The 22,395-nt window shown below is 30.4% G+C and overlaps 4 protein-coding genes across 7 annotated transcripts; 3 read left to right on the forward strand and 1 right to left on the reverse strand.

Annotated features, from left to right (window-relative positions):
* LOC108562708 (peptidoglycan-recognition protein LC-like) lies at positions 1–10,286 on the forward strand. Its single transcript, XM_017921115.1, has 3 exons — positions 1–525; positions 8,550–8,717; positions 9,692–10,286. Exons 1-3 carry the CDS (start codon positions 114–116, stop codon positions 10,213–10,215), a joined length of 1,104 nt encoding a protein of 367 aa, XP_017776604.1. The 5' UTR covers positions 1–113; the 3' UTR covers positions 10,216–10,286.
* A 1,186-nt stretch (positions 10,287–11,472) lies between these two features.
* LOC108562709 lies at positions 11,473–15,230 on the forward strand. 4 transcript variants are annotated; one of them, XM_017921117.1, is made up of 5 exons: positions 11,473–11,925; positions 13,351–13,437; positions 13,487–13,730; positions 14,224–14,364; positions 14,671–15,230. In XM_017921117.1, exons 3-5 carry the CDS (start codon positions 13,655–13,657, stop codon positions 14,913–14,915), a joined length of 462 nt encoding a protein of 153 aa, XP_017776606.1. In that variant the 5' UTR covers positions 11,473–11,925; positions 13,351–13,437; positions 13,487–13,654; the 3' UTR covers positions 14,916–15,230. The 4 variants fall into 4 exon arrangements, with proteins under 4 accessions (XP_017776606.1, XP_017776607.1, XP_017776605.1 ...); XM_017921118.1 differs by lacking the exon at positions 11,473–11,925 and adding an exon at positions 12,667–13,285 and having other exon boundaries at positions 13,338–13,437; XM_017921116.1 differs by lacking the exon at positions 11,473–11,925 and adding an exon at positions 12,667–13,285.
* Positions 15,231–16,575: 1,345 nt separating this feature from the next.
* Positions 16,576–20,080, forward strand: LOC108562707 (peptidoglycan-recognition protein SC2-like). The gene is made up of 6 exons (XM_017921113.1): positions 16,576–16,703; positions 17,227–17,280; positions 17,346–17,515; positions 17,864–18,142; positions 18,842–18,988; positions 19,462–20,080. The coding sequence occupies exons 4-6, from the start codon at positions 17,920–17,922 to the stop codon at positions 19,998–20,000; spliced, it is 909 nt and encodes a 302-aa protein (XP_017776602.1). The 5' UTR covers positions 16,576–16,703; positions 17,227–17,280; positions 17,346–17,515; positions 17,864–17,919; the 3' UTR covers positions 20,001–20,080.
* Positions 20,081–20,104: 24 nt separating this feature from the next.
* LOC108562706 (tryptophan 5-hydroxylase 1) lies at positions 20,105–22,173 on the reverse strand. Its single transcript, XM_017921112.1, has 8 exons — positions 21,968–22,173; positions 21,575–21,893; positions 21,353–21,518; positions 21,247–21,297; positions 20,889–21,170; positions 20,706–20,832; positions 20,420–20,649; positions 20,105–20,349 (listed from the first exon to the last, which is right to left on the reverse strand). The coding sequence occupies exons 1-8, from the start codon at positions 22,061–22,063 to the stop codon at positions 20,115–20,117; spliced, it is 1,506 nt and encodes a 501-aa protein (XP_017776601.1). The 5' UTR covers positions 22,064–22,173; the 3' UTR covers positions 20,105–20,114.
* Between the last annotated feature and the right edge of the window lie 222 nt (positions 22,174–22,395).

A 22,395-nucleotide genomic window follows, 5' to 3' on the forward strand; every position in this document is an offset into this window, starting at 1 on the left:
GGGAGAAGTCGGTAGCATGATTTCAACCAGTTCTGTAATTGTCATGGTCGCGAATGCAACATAAACAAAATTCGAATACTGGCAACTTCCTAGTTTAATGTTTCGGATTAGGCATGGTTGTGGACGTAAGTCACATCGTTTCCACACGCTCCACCGCCGTAGAACCATGTGATAAATACGAAGTGGAGATTGTTGACAGCTCTTCCGAAGATGAGTCTTTTGGCAAAGAGGTGCAGCTGAGGAACGGCGACAGTCCACCTCCAAGTTTCGGAAATATCGCTGTCAGCAATTCGACTGATGTGCATTTTGGGAATAAGACCTTCTACCAAGGACCTGTGACTATTAAACAATTTTTGTACGATGCCGAAAATATCTCCAAGACCAATGGATTTATCGCCAATGAAAACAAAGAGTTCAACATCGAGGGATCAGACAATCCCAGTTTCGTTTTAGAAACAGATAGCAACGGACAAACAAATGGAAAAGTGCCGTTCACCGATTCATCTAAAAATGATAATACGAAAAGTAAGTAAACGCTATCTCAGTTAACTGATCATTATCAACTCTTAATAATAATAATAACAAAACTAGACCATTCAAATTTTGGGTTTTCCCCGGTAACATCCTATAACATTTCCTAAATATACATACGTTGTCGCTATAATCGTGAAAGGAATATTTTAATTGCAGCCTTGGAATCATTTTTAAAATTTGTAAAGACAAAACAAAATAAATTTATACATATCAAACACAATTGTGTATCATTCACAAGATATCTAACTAATAATTGCGCGAGAAATATTCGAAAAAAAAAATATGGCGCGGTCTAACCGTATATTAATTAATATGTATAAGTAGAAACAATGCGCACATGAGATGCATATAGAGTTAATACCGTGTTTACATATACGCTCAAGGATTTTGTCCGACAATAAAGCATTTAACATATTCTCGTTTACTTTTGAGATTTAGATAAGAGCAGAATGTTTCACTTTCGTAATCATAGAAATGCGACAAAAAATAATTCAGTTTTTAAATTTTAAATTTAAATATATTTATATGCGGATATTAGCTTTCTCGGAAATCAACTTTTTTTTGTTCTTTCCATGTTAAATGCGATGCAAATTGAAATGTTTGTTATTGCAAAATCATTACAGTGATTCATATTGAGCTACCATGACAACAATTGCTTACGGTTGTTCTACTTGTTATTCATCTTTTTTTTGTTTCACATATAAAAATGTTATGTAACAATTAATTTCAGATAATGAAAACAATTAGTATTAAAGTATTCATCGCTACTTAATTCTTCGATTTTAGATTATTCAAATATATTTATTAAGGGATTTTGATTGACACCGATTGTGAATAAAATAAAGGTTACAAAAAAAAATGTATACATATATCATTAGATATGTATAATCACTTTCAATATTTACGTCACTACTCAAATACTTTCGATTAGGTAATGTGATGATAATAATTATCAATGACATATTCAAATGTAATTCATATAAATAAGTCAGTTTTTTTACAAGTACTCTTAGTAATCGATTAGTCATATAAACATGCAGTCATTTGTTTAAGTTTATTAGATTTAGTAGCATTTATATATAAATTATGCTTCTCACATCTACTGTTTATTATTTGAATGAGGTCAATCTTTGACTAAAATATTAAAACATAATCAGTATAATAATTTTAAGAGAATAATTAATAACTTCACCAATTTAAACTATTAATACTCATTAAAGTAAAGACAATCATTAAACTATACTAAATGAACCAAATTTTATCTAATAAACTAAATACTTATATATAAATGTATATGCATAAAATTCACTACAATTATATTGTTTGAACATTTGAAAAGAAAAAAAAACATATTTACGTTTATCAAATATATGAAGAAGTTGTAAAATAACATACTAATCAATAGGTTTCAAAAAAGTCGATGAAGAGGAGGTTTGAAATTTATTGTATGCAGAAGATGATGGTTTTTTAGTATTAGAAAACCTTGTTAACAAACAAATTAAAGAAGTTCATGCCAAAAAAAGTCAAGAAACAAAGATTTAAAAAGATACTTAAATAACATTGAAATCGTTTTATTTTTTTCTACATAAAATTGTCCTGATTTTTATAATCATTAATTATCTCTACTTTCACAAATTTAAAAAATTGACAACTAATAAATTATAACAATTTCAATTATTAATATGTTTTGCAGTAGATTGTTCTATACGTGTATATAAAAAGCAATGCGAAATTATACACTTGGTTACAATAGTCAGATGAGTACATCCTATTTAATACAAAGTATTATCAAGTAAATAATAGCTTTGAAACTGACACGTCACAGGAGGCAAATGTATCTTAAATAAGTCGTTCCTAAACATTACAATTTTGATATCTTGTATATGGTGACCGGACAAACAGGCCAAAGAAGAACAAACGACAAAACAGAACATCGAAAAAATATATTAAAGTTATACAGATACATACATACTAAATACATATATTTATAATGAACGTTATATTCAATCTTTGTCATTTGTTTATTTCTATTTTGCTTGAACTTAAATATTTTTTCCGATGTTCTGTTTAGTCACTGTTTTGTTGTGTTTTGTTTTATCGCTGTTCTGCTTTTTCATTTAACCCTTCTACATACTGTTGTAAAAAGCTTATTGTTATTTTTATTGACATCGGAAGGAGTTGTGGAAATTTGAAAAATTTGCTATTGTTGAGAGATGTATTTCAAAAATTGGACCGAGATTGCACATGAGAGAACGATGAGGAAACAAATAGAAGAGGCCTATGCCCAAGAGTGGCTACTTACAGGCTGAAGAAAAAAAGTTTTTTTTATTAACAAAAAAATTACTAATTATATTTCATAATCACACATTTATATGAACCATCGTCTGTTTAATTCTGGCACGCAATTTCTAAGAATTTTACTTATATGAATCAAATTATATGTTTAGAACAATGTATTTTTTTATGTTGGAAATTACATTAAAAATATAAATGATGGTTTATCTAGATAAACTGTTTCATATAGATAGAATGTATATGGTATACAAATTATACAATTTCATTGCATTTTTTTAAATGTTTAATGTTATTGTACGAGTAATCACTTGCGCCAATATATCGGACGATTTGAAACCGTATTAATCGAGGAACTAAATATATATAATAAAAATAGATTTGGCCATATAAATGAAAAAATTTTCATTTTTCCTTACTGATTTCCACACTATGCACATAATATATGTTAAGCTAATTTTATTTCACCTAACTACTATTATAATTATTATCGATTTGTTTTGTGTTGATAGTGTTTGTTGTGTAGGAATTAAAAAGTCCAATATCTTATAATTAATTAAATTTTAAATAACATCTGTATGCCAAGGCTAATTATACACAAACTTTAAAAGAAAAATATATCTATGATGAATCTAATACGGCAGATGGTTAATGGTCATGTGACTAAATCTCTTGTTTATATGCATCTTCCATATCTAATCCCATTGTGTTCTGAATATCGTTTCCAATATAAAGGCGGAATAGATTGGTTATTATATTAACTCGGGATTTAACCTCGATTGAACTGCTCTAAGCCGGTGCGTGCAGTTTGTAAATATGCAAAAAGAATATGACATCACCAGTTCGATTTCTAGCGGATAGTTGCATAATTTAAACCCGCATATTTTAAATACAAGTTAATCTAAAATTAAACGAGTTTGTTTTTTTGTTCAATTAAAGCAAAATTTAATTCCAACTTAATCTAAAACTAGTGAAGTATGTAAGTATTTTTTTATTTTGGAAAAAAAAATATAAAAAAATGTTCCAAGAAAAATTTTCCATTTTTGTATACACCAATAATTCCTCGAAGTGTTCGATTTCAAATAGTCACGGATGTTGGCGAATCCAATTATGTCACATTTTGCGACGCATTGCATCTATATAGTGAGTGGGCGTATGAAAATTAATTTGAGTTTTGACTAATATTAAATTTTAAATTCATATAAAAATCGGGACAGAAAGGCAGAATAGCCCTTTCCATCAGTTAATCTTTTTTTTTGTTTTATTATTATTGTTATAAAAATTAAAAAAATATGTAATGATTTCTTTCTCATATTTATAAATAATAGTTCAAAATAATTAGATAATATTACTTTATTTTCAGATTGTGAAGTAACTGAATTTTTTTTGTCAAAAACGTTTGACGGTAATTAAAAAAAACAATGAAACAATGTACATTTTCTAACAAAACATAGGAAAATACAATGTAAATCCAGATTACACATTTTTCCACAAGAAATATTTATATATATATAATTGATCAGTTTTTTTTTCCATACTTGATTTTACACTTTTTATCATTTTTGTGTTCTTCATTTAGTGCGGTTTCAATCCGTGCTGGTTGGTGGATTTAATTTAATTAGAAAAAAATAAAGTAAGTTTATTTAATATATACTGCAAGAAAAATATTTAATGCAAAAAAATGTAATTATTAAGATAATACAATTCCAAAACAAATTAATTTTAAAATATTCTAGTTATCTTTATGAATTTATTTATTGTATTACTTGTAAAAATTGAGATCTATGAATAAAAATTAAATTATTAATATAGCTCACAGTTTAAAAATGGTTTTTACAAAATATAAATTCTAATTTCATCATTTCAATAAAATCCATAAGTACTTGGAATATTTTTTTAGACTTTGTAATAAAATACGAAAAAATACTGATTTATTTATACCTAAGTTTACAAAATGTCCAGCCCAAATTGTTGAAGATTTGTGAGCTTCACGATAAAAACAACTGAAAAATATTATTAAAATTAATTTAACAAAATATGAATGGTGTAGGAAAATATTGTTCGACATTTTATGAAGAAAACTACATATCATAATCGAAATACCTTACGAAAATTCTTCACATTTCACTTGTTGATTTTTAATGTAAACTATTTCTATAATTTAAAGCGTTACAATTTAGATAATGCAACTATGAGCTATAAAAATAAAAAATAATACAATACACATGTAGTTTCGATGAGGCCAAAAAACGTGATAGAATTAAGACTTAAAAATAATGTTTTTATTTGTCAAACTGTGCACATAAGAAACGTACATTAACAGAATTGACAACGCTGTAAATTCGTGCAACATATCCACAATGTTGTTCGCATCGCAAAATATAGTAAACAAGGACAACAGCATGCACGGCAATAAATTATATCAAGTAGCGATAAATACCTTTGGCCTTTGACTAAAAAAACATAATCTAATTTAACTAACTATGTTTAATGCAACAAAATGAATAGACAATGAAATATAAGTGTACATGGATAGTATTAAATATACTTTAATTAATATTATAATGATTTCATACAATCATAAAATAATAAGAGTTTGTTTAAGTGCTATCTTACTTGAACCCTAGTTCACACCGCGATAACTTTTATCTGAAATAATAATGATAATATATGCAGTGTACTTCTCGCTTTAATATAAAACGATGTTAAATAATCATCATTTTAAATACGTTTACCTTTCGTCATATTTCTAAAATTAAAAAAAAATGTTTATCGGTAATTATTTATGTAATTTTAATTATTACATTATATATTTCAATTAGTGTTATTATAAATAACAAAATAAGAAAATACAAAGGAAATAAACGTAAAACTTCCTAAATAATTTATAGGGTTTTGAGATGTTCTAGTTGATAAATAATTTGATCACAGTTTATTAAATATATGCATATTATTTAAATTCCACTGAACGAACGTATACATAAAACATGCCGTTCCAACGAATTTATAGTTTCCTCATATTAACAATTGCTGTGAAAATGGTGTAAAATGTTTGTTTGCTGTGAGCACGTCTCAACGTATAGGAATCTTGGTAAAAGGAAAACAAATATAATTGCCGCTTTTCAATGCAATAACATTTCTACGTAATTGTTTCCATTATTGTTGCCGCTTTTGTAATTGATCAAGGTATTGGTTTCTCTAGTATATGATATTTTTTTATCCCATATATTTATTTACTAGAATGGCTAGAAATATAAAATATGAAGTAGAGAAAACAATTTTATAAAAATCCGATTAGTAATGAAATCGAGTACGAAGAGTCTCTCCGTATTAGAAACGAGACTATAGAAATTGCACGTTAAAAAAATATTAGGCTTCTTTATTTGAAATGAACTAATAAAAATATTTGCAAATATATAAAAAATAAATGAACAATAAACTAATGATTTATATATTTTTTTTTTGCATCCTTTATTTCTTATTCATAACCTTTTGGCAATAATTTGAATATTTTTTGACCATAAGACAAAAAGAAAATAAAAACAAAAAAAAACAAAATAAATAGGCATGGAGCGAAACGATTTTCCATCGGAAACCTTCCAAACAAATATAAATGTAACTAATAAAATAATTCAATAACAATGTATTTTTTATATAATAGAATTAAAATTATTGATAACTAATTAAATTTATGCAATAATAATACCGCACTATTTCCGCCATGATTAATTTATTTTGTTATTTTATTATTGCCGTTTTGTTTTTACCACAAATTTACATTATAACTTTGCTATTATAACTCTTCAATGTCATGTATCATTACTTGAATACAGAAAAGACAACATTTAATGCAGTGTTCTGCATCTTTCTAATAACTGCGGCCCGGTGAAAATTGGAGAAATTCCCGGACTGGGGACAGCTACAAATAAAAACCAATACAGTAGAACCTCGCTTAACGAACAAAATAAATTGCATAACAAGTGATGACAAGGAGATAAGTCCCGCATTGTGCGCTTGCTGCATCATTTTCAAAACACATAGTATGTGTATTTTTAACAATTTTCCATTTTTCTGTCATCTTTGTTTATAGCGGATTATGCTTTGTAAATATAATTTATGTTTGTTGTAAAAGCACAACAAAATTGTATTGTGTCCAATCAATATTATAAAATATAAAGGAACTCTGTACACTTTTTTATATAAACAAATATTAAATTTATAAAGAGAATAACAGTTTCTGGGTTTGTAGTCATTCTAGTTGCATCTTAGTGTTGTTTCTGATCACACATATTTTCAAATTTGTGTTCGAACATGTTATTTGTGATTTTTTTTTGTGCAAAATTTAATAACACTTGCATATCTCCAAATAAAAATCCAAAGATTAAAAATAACCATAGATATCAAAAACAAAATCATTAAAAATCGAGACCAAGTTAGACTTTTTTCCGACATGGAACGCATTATACTATTTTACATTAGTTTATATAGGAAAAATACGAGTAAAAATCCGGGAATTTTGGAACGGATTATGCTCGTTAAGCTGTATAGATAAAATTCTTATTAAATATAAATAGAGAGTCCAAAAAAAGACCAACAATTTTATAGCTTAGAAATGGAGACATTTGATTTAATTTCATGTGACATCAGAACACATCTCAACACTTCATTTCCTCCAAAAAGGAATTATTAATAAAGTGGTTACCTTTACGTTGATCTGCATTTTCAGAGAAATGATTATTATCAGATTTCAGCAAAAGATCTTAAATATGGGATTATTACGTCGAATATAAATTTTTGGTTGATATATTATGAATATCGAATGAATTGGTTGGTAATATGGACCATTTACTTCACTCAATATAATATGCTTTAGTTTGTAAAGTTTAAAAAACTATTTAATTATATAATATACATGATTTCAATATTTTCGCTTGATAATACAGTGAATTACATATTCATCAATTGACTTGAATAATTGTTCTAAACAAAAACAATCATCACTTTCCATTAAATCAGTTTGAATTAATATATTTTCACACTTCGACAAACAATTACTTTGAACTAATTATCTGACCTTGATCTGCAAGTTAATTGATGGTGGCGATTCCTTCTTTCTACTTTGTAGAAAATTTAAATATAAAATATATTGCCTATAAAAACGTTATCTTTACTTGGATATATATAAACTTTACTTACTTGTTAGATATGTAAATTTCTACCTAGACTAATGATGGTGATCCTATGACACACCAAAAAATATAATTTATGTTCATCACATATGAAAAATATTAGAAATCAGCTCGGTGTATCAAAATTCGGAAAAACTTGGCTAAACTCGTGTCACATCTAGAAATATCCATAATTCTGTGATATTTGAAGACCAAAAACGATACGTGTCACCCAAAATGTCTTACCCTGTCCAAAATCTACATCAACGTACTAGACACACTTTTTCTGTTTTTTATCAATACTGCCATTTCACTGAAAAACAAACTGTTTTTATATTAATTTCAGTCTATATTTACATACATGTTTATCATATATTTATATAGAGATACGTATCCGCTGTAATATTTTCACGGGGAGGGTCGCCCTATGGTATTTTGGGATTTATGCGATCCTAGTTTTATAAACTCCTTTACTTGGCTCTTTTATGCACCAAAAAATTGAAAATTAAATGCACTATACGTACATGTAATAATTTATTGATTTTTATTTTCCAGGTGACAATAAAAAAACAAATAATAAATTATTATTAGGAATTGCAATAGCTGTGATGGCTACTTCGGCGGCTATCATATTGGTTGTTATATTTTCTACAAAAAAGCCTTCGTTTATCCCAGAAGACAGTGCCGAACAGGACATCAGAGTTCCAATTGAGGGACCTAGAGGTAAATATTTCATTAATATTCAAAACGATAATTTTACTTCTACTATTATAAATTTAAACCTTTAGTATAGATTAATTTCATATGTATTAAGTTTAACTATATTTGATGTGTATTTTGTGTCCCATAGTTCATTATTTTCTAATTATTTATAAAATTATAATTATTGACCCTTCCCCGACGTCATTTACCTCTTCACGAAAAATATTAAAATGAAAATTCACAACTCAACTTATCGTCATCATTTTCTTGGTGACTGTAGGCCATTCTAAGTATTTCAATTGGAAAACATATGATTTTGTTATATTCTACCGCCTCCCTTCATTTACATAACTGGTGTGGAGCCCTATAACTTTAATTCACTGCTCTGACATGTCCATTGGGTCATACTATTAACCTTTGGTCTGCTACTGTTTACACCAATTTATAAAACACAGACGTAACTTTAGTTGCATATATTATAAACTGTTATTTAAACTTATTATTATGTATCTTATGATCATATCTCAATAAACCAACGATTAGTCGTTGAGTAATTATTGTAATAATTTATTTAATGCGCTTTTTTTTCTTTTGAAAATGTGACAGCCAACACTAAATTGTCTTATTTTGTTTGTCTTATTCGTAAATATTGATACTGATATCATTTGAATTTTTTATATGATCACGACACTATTTCCTCCACCCGTTCGGTGCTGTTTATAACCACACAACGATGACACTAAACCATTCTATATTGTTCTTCTTCTGCGCATTTAGCTGTCATAATACGACTGAATAATATGCGCAGTGGTTGGAAGTATACAGAAAAAATAAAGAATAAAAACGAAGCTATGCGCAGAAGAATACCGAAAAAAAAACACCTCCGTGTTATTTCGATGACACTACAACTTGAATGCATAAAATACATTGTGGAAGCATTATGCAATGTACAAATCAGCTAAATGCAACATTTTAATATTTTTTTTAAATTACAGATCCTGTCCTCAGTGGAAAGTTAAAGATAATATCACGTAAAGAATGGTTGGCGCAACCACCGACAGAACCAGTGAACAAACTAAATTTACCTGTGCCTTTAGTGATTATCCACCACACAGCAACCGATAACTGCTCCAATCAAGCCGAATGCACATTCTATACACGATACATACAAACATTTCACATTGAAAGCAAACACTGGTGGGACATCGGATATAACTTTCTGGTAGGAGGCGATGGCTTTGCATACGAGGGAAGAGGCTGGGAGTCGGAGGGTGCACACAGTTTTGGCTACAATGCTCGAAGCATCGGCATTGCGTTTATTGGTACCTTCAATAGCATAGAACCTCCGAAGAGGCAAATAATTGCCGCTCAACAGCTCATCCACAAAGGAATTAAACTAGGTTACGTTGCCAAGGACTACAAACTAGTTGCTGCAAGACAACTGCAAACCACACAGAGCCCTGGAGAGACTCTTTTAAATTTGATGAAGACTTGGGACAACTGGGCTCAGAATCCGTAATAAAAATTGTGATATTTCAGACTGAGAAAGGGTTATATAATTCTTCTTATTAAATATATTTGTTAGAATTACAAACTTATATTTATTTACCGGTAGTCAAAAATTATTTATAGTTAAATTAAGTTAACATAATATAGTAATAACTGTAATAACAATAAGCTAATGTTTATACTTAATAGATTAAAATGAAGTCATACGTAAAAACATCGCAGAAATACCAAACACCACGGATTCAACTGTCATGTCATTAATTATGTTTTTGAATGTGGAAATATTATTCATTTTTTCGGGTATATTCAGTATAATAAACAAGCTATATAAAATTATAAAGGAATAAGAAAACTTTTTAATATTGCCCTCAGCAACTTTTGAAAATGAATCATTAGTATCAATACATATATACAAGGTATACCGAGTGCATATTGATAGTCAACAAAGTCGTAAAAGATTATAGGATATAAAAAATCAGATTAGCATTTGTTGTATAGATCTGGTACATCTTATATTTTTTTAATGAATAACTGTTAGTGAGTTCAACAATATCTATTATTGCAATAACAGTTTTTTTTCAATTTATTAATAATGTCTTGATTATTGTTGCTGCTTCTCTGCTGCTGCTCTTTTGATAATCCCAGGAGCTTTCTTACCCCAGTGGTTTTACGGAATTAACATAAACATTATATTTTTCTATACACTTTTGACTAACTTTCCTTATAAGTTAGCTCGGTCGGTGTTTTCGAGGTAATTGATTTCATCCTTTTATGTATCTATAATAATATTGTTCATCTTCATGGAGACTTTGAATCATCTCGAATGGGTGTCCTACTGCAGTGATTCTCAAAGTATGGGTCGCAATCCTCAAGGGGGTCGCGTAAAATATTTGGGGGGAGGTCGAAATAAATGAATGACAGATCAATCTTGGTTGTTCTTCTACACGTACCCATTCTTCGGAGGGTCGCAGAAACTTTTTATGTCCAAAAGGCGGTCGCGCACCAAAAAGTTTGAAAATGACTGTTCTACCGCATCCTCCATACTCTCTGGACCTTACGTCAACGGATTATCAACTTTTTAGTTCCATGTCGAATCAAACCATGGGCCTTACTTTCGCCAACGATGAAGACTGAAAATAGATTAAAATGTCTCAAAATTGATTGAAATTAATTAATTCGAAAAATTGAAGCAAGAAAAATACTTGCGAATGCATTTACTTAACAAAATACAAAATTACAGGAAAAAAATAAATACAAAAACGCGGGAACTTATTACACAACCCAATTGTTAAAATATATTTTCATGTCCTCCACCTTTGTTACAGCAATCACTGCATCTGATCAAAACGCTGTTAAAGTTGCTCGGAAGGTATTGCTTAAATAAGGGCCCTTATGGATTCTTCTAATTCGTTTTTGTTGCGTGGATTAATTTAATACAGCTCCTGCTTAAAATATCCCCATAAAAAAATGAAACAGTGAAGTCAGGCGACCTTGGGGGCCAACGATGTTCTGTGTTTCGTGTCATTATTTTTTTCACCCTGGACTGCTATTACTAGTCTTGTTATTCAACTGGCTCCATCTTGTTGAAACACATTACATTTCGGAAAGATATTCGTCATCGGCGCAAGTCTGGCGGAAAATATCTTCCAGTATGTTTAAATAGCGCTCTCCACTCATTATAACGTTATTGTAGCAACATTAGTGCCCCAACTTATAGTAGGTAGGTTCATCATAATTATTTCACATTTGATAAAAATGGCCATTTGAGGAACAAAACAAAATCAATTTCCTTTCAATATTTATTCTTTAATTATTCTACATATTTTCTTCGTTATTTTGTTATGTTCTGTATATAGTACGTCCAAAAAGAAGAATTTTACTAAATATTTTCAATCAATATTTTGACATAAAAAAAAATTAACGTATTGTATTATTGTAGAAAGTTTAGAAAAAGACATAATTGTAAAACATAACACTATAATAAACATCAGTCATATGTTGGAGATGTTTTTTAGTGGCACATTCATATATATTTATATATTAATCATCTTACTTGCATCGCAGGAAGAAACTACAATATGAGAAGCTATAACATTATTTTTGTTCTATGCCAAATTGACCAATAAATAATATTATTTTAAAATTATTTCTATTCATAATAATATAATATTTATATTTTAATACAAAAAAATACAGTCGTATTTTGTGTCAATATGTCGGGATTTTAATAGACGGTCTATCGGTTGTCGGGCTTGCGATACAGATCCGTGTATATCACCTCATATTACGGAGCATGTATGATGCACGAACAGTACCGATCGTGCTTTATATACAGCTATTATATTCAATTGTGTTGGCAAAAAATATGATTTTCTTTGACTTTCATGTGTTCTATTAAACATCTTAATTAAACAATATTTTCAACATCAGTGGATTGTAACTAAATATTATTGTAATGGAAATAATAACTATAAATCATAAATAGTGGGTTCTATCACTATATAAATATATAAAAATTAGTTGTTTTTGGTCCCTGGCATCACCCCGTTTCAATTGTCACCAGCCGCCAATCGGTACACCTCATATTGAGGTTCACCAATTCCATAACTGAGAAGAGTGGAAATTTCCAGCACACGTGACTTGCGCCCATATTTTTTTATATATCACTTGGGTCACCAAGTACATCATGCACAATAACGCGTCCACAACTTAGATCATTAGCATTTAGCAATAGCAACCATCAAACAATCAAATTTAAATTAACCCCTCTTGCCACTTTTTATAAATAAAAATTTGAAGTTTTTTATAGTACATTTCATTTTTATTTACTGTGGGTCCCATTCTGTTTTTATGCTCGGGGCCTCAAAATTCAAAGCACGACATAATGACTTTCATGACTCATAGATAAAAAAAAAGTATGTGTGCATTAAGTTGTCTATACATCACGTACTGAGCTTTTATCATGACCGGCGTTCAGTATAGTGCTCATTGCAAACGAAGAGGGTTCCGAATAAATAACATATATAATCTCATATATTAGATTCGAAGTGAAAATAGGAAAAATATTTGCCGACCGTCGGGTAGTAATTTATTTATTAAATTTAGTGTTACATTTTCAAGTCTTCATTACAGTTCTTTATTGCAGCAAGATCTTTGGTTAGCTATTAGTTTCATTTTCCCAAATAATCCTTGATAAATTCCATCCTTGTACTTCAAAATAAGGTAAATACAGGTAAGTCAAGTTTGCAAAGAAGCTCTTCACTATACGTCACTAAGTAAAGTTTTCAGTTCATGTCAGTTCATTCGTAAAGTTGAATTGCGCAACATCTAAATATAAAATACTTGGAGTCGACTACAACTGCTCGCCACGCGTAAATTATTGTTTCGTTTTAACAATTCAAACAGAAACTAAATACTTTTGCTTTTGATCAAGGAAACTCTGGAAGAAGATGAAAGTCATGAAAGAGCTGCAGCAAGACATGGAGCCGTACAATTTTCGCGTTAATGATCTGAATACACCAAACGGTATGTACAATGCAAATATTAATCTTTGATGAGAAAGGTCAAGATTTAGTTAATTCTTTGTTTTATTAATTATTATGCAATTGATTATGTAAGCATAATTTGTTTTGTAATTATTAACGTTAATTGTTTAATTGATATTTTCGAGAATACAATACTAATAACAACATTTATTAAAACGTCCATAGTATGAATGATAATAATGAGAGGGGCAGTGATCTATGGGCACTTTGTAATTATTTAATTATTTGATATGATTATATAAATATGTTTTTTATTTGTTTATATGTGAATAATAATTATGAATCTGTTCGAGACTCCGCACCGATATTGTCTCAATAAATTTATTGGACAAATATTGTCAATAAAGGGCATTCGAACGAGGTCTTTCCGCCAAATAAAATATAATAAACAGAAAAAAAAACAACATTTCTATATACTTAACTAAATACATGTCTACTAGCATTATATATTTATAAAAATATTTATATTTCAGATAATCAACAATCAAATACAATTTTATTTTGGTCAATTGTAATATTTTTAAAAATTGTTTGCGTTGGCTTAGTAATTTTGGCTGTTATAATTACAAAAGACAAACACAACGAAAATAGAGTTCAAATGATAGGATCCAAAGGTAAGATTTCTTTGATACACACCTATCGAAATGCTATTAAAAATACTAGCAATTTTTAAAGCTCTGTGTAGTTTTACTATATCACTCACTGTAACGAGTTTCATATTATTATTAAAATCATCGTAACAATTTTCATTTTTATTTTTTTATAAACGGATATTTAATTGTATATATTACTTATAAATAACTAAATTAAATATATGTGATTATAGATTTAAATGAATTTATCAATATTAATTAACTGATTAACAATTGTATATATGTTATCTTTTTACACATGACCTCTATTATATTATAATTTTGCAGATGCTGCAACAATGAAGAGATTGATACATTCTCGTCCCAAAATGCTATCATTAGAAGATGATAATAAAGTTTTCAACTCAACAATCTTGAGCAGTTTTTTCAAACAAACCATGATTTACTCGATCAACCCACCCACTGCAGTTACTGCACAAACCACGCCATACAAGAAGACCTCTGCCCTAATGAGTATCAAAGACCACTCCAATGACGTAAAGAGCGCAAAGTTTAAGGGCATTCGAATATAATTGTCCCAACATTAGTTACCATGTGTCCCAATTGAGATTGTTCGGATTATGAGTACTAATCATTGATGTCCCGATTAGATTTTTCGGGGCTAGTGAGACTATTCTGTGATTTTTGTTTTTATTCCTAAAATATTCATTCCGACCACTGGGTCATTGTTTCAATTAATGTAATACCAGTATATTTCTTGGCAAAAAATGAACTCAGATTGTATTTTATATGTACAGTGGAAACTAGCTTAATGAGCACATCGCAAAACGAGCATTTCGCTTAACGGGCAAAATAAAATATAAGAAAAATGCATCCAAAATGGAACGCATTATCGTATATTGTATTAGTTTATATGGGGGAAAATTGCATCACTATACGAGTAAAAATCCGAAAATTTTGAAACGGATTATGCTCGTTAAGCTAGGTTCCACGGTATCTATATTTTAAATCATTTAATTTATCTTCCTGGGCGGAATGGCTACCGACCGAGGCCCTTTGGCCTATTTGTTAATTTTTAATTTATATTAGAATATATCTTATTTTCAAGGTTTACATACCATACCATTTTTTTAATTTTTCTAATTTATATTTATTTAGGATTTATATGTTTGTTTCTATTATTATTATCTGGTCAATAAATTATTATTATTATTATTAAGTCTGAGCATATAAATATTGTATGTAAATATAAATATAAAAATACCTGAAATAGACGTGACATGTCCCTTTTTGCTGCCATAGACAAGTTCATATATGGTTGAAGGCTTCAGTCATATAAACTCCACTCAAGAGCACTGAAGTCCTTAGAGAACTGGAGCATTAGATACGGGAGCTTGCCCATCTGGTGACGAGAAAAATTTCAGCCAGGAAACCAAACGCGTGCAATATCTTGAAAACTATAAGGATAATGACCTAAGTTGTCGATGCCTCGCAGAGAAAAAAATATAAGGCATATAGGCCCAAGGAGTCGCTGCTACCAGACCGACAGACTACAAAACACTGTGAAAAAAACATATGAACAATTACTTACCACGTCCCTTGAATACATCTCCCAAACCACAAAAAGAACTGCCAAAATTTAGAATAATTCAGTTCCCGGCAAAGATGGCATAACATGGGCCCTCATCAAAAAATAAAATCTTTCTTCAAATGAATCATGAAATCAAATTATGATGATCTGTCGATTTAATATAAACAATTTCATCTTTCTTATTGATTATAAGGAATGTTATTTTTTTTAATAAAGAGATTTATATCAATTTATTATTGATATAAATCTATTTGGCTCCTTTCTCTATTGGAATAATAGTGTAAACACTTGCCATTCATTTTTTGCATGATTATGCACGTGCATTATTTAGCTTCTTTGTTTAATAAACCATAAGGAAGCTTACTCGATTTATTTAATTTTTAAAGAAAGAATAATAACAATGCAATATTTTAAATTAAAGTAAGTATTTTCTCGGAAAAAAAAAATAAAATATTTGAAGAAATAAATACTGAAAAAAATATTATTTGCATATTTTAAGAAACATTTTCATAACATTCCTCGATTTTTTCGTATTGAAATGAATGGTATTTGTACAATGGGATGCCTACATATATTTCAATTTTAATTTGTTGGTAATTTGTTTGAGCTTGCAAAAACATGTCAGTTTGACAGTGGCTTAGTGTAGTACAGAAGACGAAAGCTACCACCAAGTTTGGAACTATTGCATCATAGTTCTAAAACGTGCTGATATATATTTTCTGGTCCAGTGCAGTGTTCATTACAAACATAAAATATTGACAAGAAATAGGTAAATAAATTTACTCTTCTCGCTATAAGTTTATTCTTCTCGGAAAATTTTTGTTTCGCAAATAAACCAAAGACATAGAGAATATCAGCATAATACGAAAGCTAGCGCTAACTCTGGTATTATTGCACCATACTAGAACCTGCTGGGATATTTTTTCTCGTAGAGTGCTGTGTATTATATATTAAATATCTAAAATTTAGAATACAGATATTTAAACTGCGGGCACTTTAAAATATCTTCGCGGGCAACCTGGTGCCCGCGGGCATCCCGTTGCCAACTCCAGACATAGATAATATAAGTGAAATATCTTCTTTTTTTTAATACAATAGAAGAATATTTAATATAAATATAACTTGCTGAGACACAAAGAAAAACCAACATAGATATCAATTTATTTATTAATTCTAATATTATAAAACTTCAGTTATTACCGATTCTAAGAGTGAGCAATATCTCCATAAGTAAAGAACGGTAATTGATTCAACATTTAAAATCGTCTAACATTTCGATTTCTGTATTCCAGTAACGATATCATCTGGTGACGCAATTTCAGTCGCTTATCTCAAACGTTTCTGAGGTGAGAGAGTGTGGATTAAATTTGCAAGATGTTTTATTATTGATAATGTGTATTTTTCTGTATAGGAGTATATTCTGAGAGTAATCAACAATTTGAAGTACAGTTACTACTTACATAGTTCAGGCAGTATTATTTATATTTTGAGCTTGGCATTTGAGAATAAATACTCTGGAAATTAAGAAACTGAACGAAAGAGACGATGCAAATCTTAATCAGAAAATAGGTATAACCACAAGTAAGTTACATATTACTTTTTTTATAATAATAATTGGAACAGTTAGTTAAGATAATAATGTTTAAAATCTAAGATAATCTAATGTTTTATATTAGACAGTTCAAAAATGAGAAAAAATAATTATTTATTAAATTGATAATTATCATTGACTGTATACAAATATATATAATAATTTTAAAAATTACCAATCAAAATCCCACCCGGACGTCCCTAGAAGCATAAATAAAAGAGGCAAAAACATATTTTTACTAAAACGTGAGACTTTTTAAAACTCCTCCGCACGCAGGACAAAATGATTATCGTATTCATTATCTTTTATTAATCCATATGAATTCTATGTCGATATAGGAGATCTGAATATTGGGACTTTGGAAGAAGAGAAAAATGATCAAAGAGAGGAGGTGATGCAGACTGAAGTTGATATGGAGACCCATCAGGAATACTCGAAGAATACCGAATGTGAGCGGCATCAGCGAGAAGACGACCAATTGCTAAAAGATCAAAATGTAAGAGCCGGTACGAACCAATCAAATCTCAATCACGTAATGAGTACGACTTCCAAAGGTTTCAACGTAGATATAGTGAAAATGCTGGAAAATATGACGAAGATCCGCAGAGAACCTGAAAGTAAGTTGTTCGTTTTATGAATCATGTATGCATTGGATTAGCTAAAAATCTATTTGTAATTTGATAATATAGTCATCGGTAAAAATGAGGAAAGGTTATTTTTTGTTAAATTTATATTTTCTGCATTTTGTCGTATTCTATGGTTTCTAATATGAACACTACGGAATGTTATTTTATTACAATTAGTACTTCTCGTTATGATTGGATTCAATAATTTGCAACATGAAGTATCCCAAAAATATAAGTCTAAAACCAAAGTTGTCAAACATATTATTAATTTAATCAGATGTAGTGAATGATTTATTATATATCAAGGAATTTTATTAATTCGTATATAACGAATCTATGTTTATTAGACATGTAGATGAGCAGGATATTAAGAAGTTACTGCAGGTTTCTGGTGAGGGCCTTATCAATGACTACCTTCAAGAACTGGCACAACAAGAAACTGAAGAACGCGAAATTAGTAATTATGAAGACTATGAACTAAAAGAACTTGTTTACAAATGATAACCGAAATCGTTGATCCAAATTAAAATTAAAGTAAAATTTGTTTATTTTTGGTCGCCGATTCCCTATTTTCTATGTATTAAAATGACCTCCTATTACGCTGTTTCGTTTAGCGCTAAACGAGGTCAAACTGTATTTATATATTATGTATGATTATATATGTGTCTTATAAGAATAATTATATTTCAGATAATCATCAAGAAGGAAATAAACTGTTATATGCATATGCAGCAGCCGTGATATCTGTTATCGTCTGCATATTGATATATGTTGTACTTATTACAGAAAATTACAGAGTAAACATTGATATAAATAAAGTTACAATGGGCTCAGAAGGTAAGGTTTTCTTTGATATTCCTGACAATGTTAAATTTATTATTACTGAATCATTAATTTACAATCATAACATTAACTATATTAATTAGTTAATATGTAATCAATATAATGCGAAGTAGTGCACATAATATTATATGCATATATTCCAGCGGTTGCCTAACTTTTTCGTTTAGCGGCGCTCTTAATATAACAGATTTTTTCGCGGTGCCCCAAGTCAAAACATTGGTCTAACTCAGGGCAAACTATATGTTAGTAGTTTATCTTCAATTTTCGCCGCGACGCACAGTTTGGAAACCCCTGATCTATTCTATCTAACATTTATTATTATATTTACATATATCACTATTATATTTTTTGTTTAAACTAGAAAGCTCCATATTTGTTATATCTTTAATATTATTAATTACACATTCATTACATCAATTTATATGGAAATAGTATCTAATATGATTTTATTTTCTTTACTCTTACAGACCATGTTTCCAATTGGAATTTAAACATAATCCCACGTAGCAAATGGCAATCAAAGCAGCCATTGAACCGAGCAAATAAAATTAATTATCCTGTACATTATGTAATTATCCATCATACGGCAACCAGCAACTGCTCGAGTCATGATGAATGTAAATTAGTTACACAATCTATACAGACATTTCACATTCAAAGTAAACACTGGCGTGACATCGGGTACAACTTTTTAGTTGGTGGTGATGGTTTTGTTTACGAGGGAAGAGGCTGGGGGGTGGAGGGCACCCACACTTATCGCTACAATGCAAAAAGCATCGGAATAGCGTTTATTGGTATTTTTGATACTACAAGACCTCCGGAGAGACAGATCGTTGCCGCTCAAAAGCTTATTCAAAATGGTGTCGAACTAGGCTACATTGTTAATGACTACATACTATTTGCAAAACTACAGGAAAGCAAACGGTGCTCTGGACTGGCTTTATTACATTTGATAAAGACTTGGAAAAACTGGAATGAGAAACTGTCAGACTGTAATATTAAATAGGAGCAGGAGCAGCGCTAGACTTTACACATCAAGATCTTTTTACATTTAATTAGTACTAGTAGATGGCTTTCTATATTGTGTATAGCAATAAATATAATTAATTATATTGTAGACTTATTCTTTTTTACCAGTGTGTAGACCAGTTTGTAACAATTTAGCGATTCCTTCCACGTCCAACGTGGAATCTCTTGCTGATATCTTTTTCAAAGCGCTGTTAACAATGCAAAGGTCGCCTCGTAGCTCTGACACAAGGGCGGTAATCTTTTGAGCGTTGCTTAACACTTCAACGCTCTGCGTATAAGGATTATATCTTATGCCAAAGGGCCTTTGAATGTTCTCTGCAAAGTCCCTAAAAAATAAATACGAGCAGAAATATTAATTTAATTGCTAAAAGCAATTTTACTGTGTCACATTTTCACCTCATTTTTTCTTTCGCTTCTTCAAAGGAGTCTGTGTACCAATAGGCTAATTGGTACGCAGTGATTATGCATTCTTGTTTGCAGGTAAGTTCCGGATCGAATCGTTTAATTTTGTCAGTGCATTCTAGAGCGTGCTTCAGTTCTGCAACTGAACTTAATAGTCCAGCACCATAAACTCTAAGTTCGCCATCTTGCTTGCACAATCCAAATTCGACCGTGAAAAAGTAAAGCTAAAGCAAGTCGAGTAAGAATTAATTTATTATAAATTTTAATAATTCTGTCTTACAGTTGCCAACTTATCGACGTCTTCGTCAGAGGCACCCAGTGATGCTAAACCTAACTCTTGGGAGAATTGCGCGAAGCTAGGATTTGCAAGTAAAGGCATATGGCCAAGAAGCTCATGACAACAATCGCTAGAAAATAAAAATGCATTATTTATATTATACTTGTCCGTCGATTGCTTTGTTACGGTTCAGGAGTGTAGAACGGATCTGAAGAATGTCTGATGTATTGTGTGCAATGAAACAGTCTGAAGGCAAGACCTGAAAGAAAATCTCTTGGACTGAGGTATCCAGCTACTGGTCTTATTTGGAAACCGGTCTTTCGTTTAAGAAACATATTTAAATCTTGTAATTGAGGAATATTGTCTTCCCGGTACGCGCAATACTTGACAAGCTGCGGCCAATTCTCCAAGTACTCCTTACATGCGTGTTTTAAATACAGCTTGTGAAGTTCACGAAATACAGTTCCCCTAAAAAAAAGAAAATACTAAAATAGGAGGAAAGACGAATCGATGGATGTCAATTTATTAATTCAATTAGGTTTACCAGGTTTTCGTTTCTTCGTCAGTGTATTGGACCTTCGGTATTGGCTGCCCCCTAAAAGTAATCAATTATCGCCTGTGATACTCTGACAACAAAGGTTTCCACTTACTGTTTGTAATTGTTTGCAATCCTGGCGAAATGCTCGCGTCTCTTTCTATAAACGGGATCCTTGAATCCTGGATGGTCAGCGTCCAGTTCACTTCCGTACATCAAAACGTTTTGAGCAAAATCTAAATCGTTTATTTTCTTTGGAAACCACGGCATTTCATCAAAATCTACAGATTAAAACACGTACAATGTGTCTGTCGAAGTATTCTTCGCAATGAATTACCAAAACTTGCAGCTGCGGATAAAGGTGTCGGAGGAGGAATATCCTTCTCGTCACTTCCATATGTACCAATGACCATTGTCTGCACTTCTCTACGCAATAATCGACCCAACTGCTCTATTTTCTTCTTATCGCACTCGATATCAACCATGAAATCCACCTGATTTTCCTCAGATAAATTCGAACGGGATTCAATATGCGCTATATTAATACCCAAATCCTGAAATGCCTGCAGGGCTCTTACCAAACCGCCGATCTGATTCTTCAGCGTGAAAATTATTGTATTCTTTTCAATCTGCACTACCGGTTTTTGATCCTCGGTCTAACAAACAATAAAAGTAAATGAAAATGATGAAAACTAAAATCTTTAAATAAAAAAGACTAAAAATGTTTTACCTTGGGCGCAGGTGGAACCGGAACATCTTCCTTATAGGACCAATCCTCCTCGCTGCGGTATAGCCATAGGCCGAGAAGAGGTTTTCCGGAACTCATAGCTAGTATAGTATTCTCTTCGGATGCTGCGATTGTAATCGACTGGATCTCTCTTAGAGGTTTCCTACCCTTATAAAGGCAAAGCAAACTTGAAGTGCGGGTATTGGTTCACGCGCAACTCGCTTCTTGATTGGCAGAATCAGAGTTTTATACGATTCTCTTGAATCGCTACAGTTATCGTGCAATTTATTTTCGCGCAAGGTATACGAAAAAAGAAATACATGGTATCACTTTATGATGAAGTTGCGAGCACAGATAATTGAAAATAATAATATAAAAATTAATATATAGTAACTGCTACAGAACTTAAATTAGATTTTACTGTTCAAAGT

This window comes from Nicrophorus vespilloides, unplaced genomic scaffold, assembly GCF_001412225.1.
Source record: "Nicrophorus vespilloides isolate i.1.1-1 unplaced genomic scaffold, Nicve_v1.0, whole genome shotgun sequence".
Lineage (NCBI taxonomy): Eukaryota > Metazoa > Arthropoda > Insecta > Coleoptera > Silphidae > Nicrophorus > Nicrophorus vespilloides.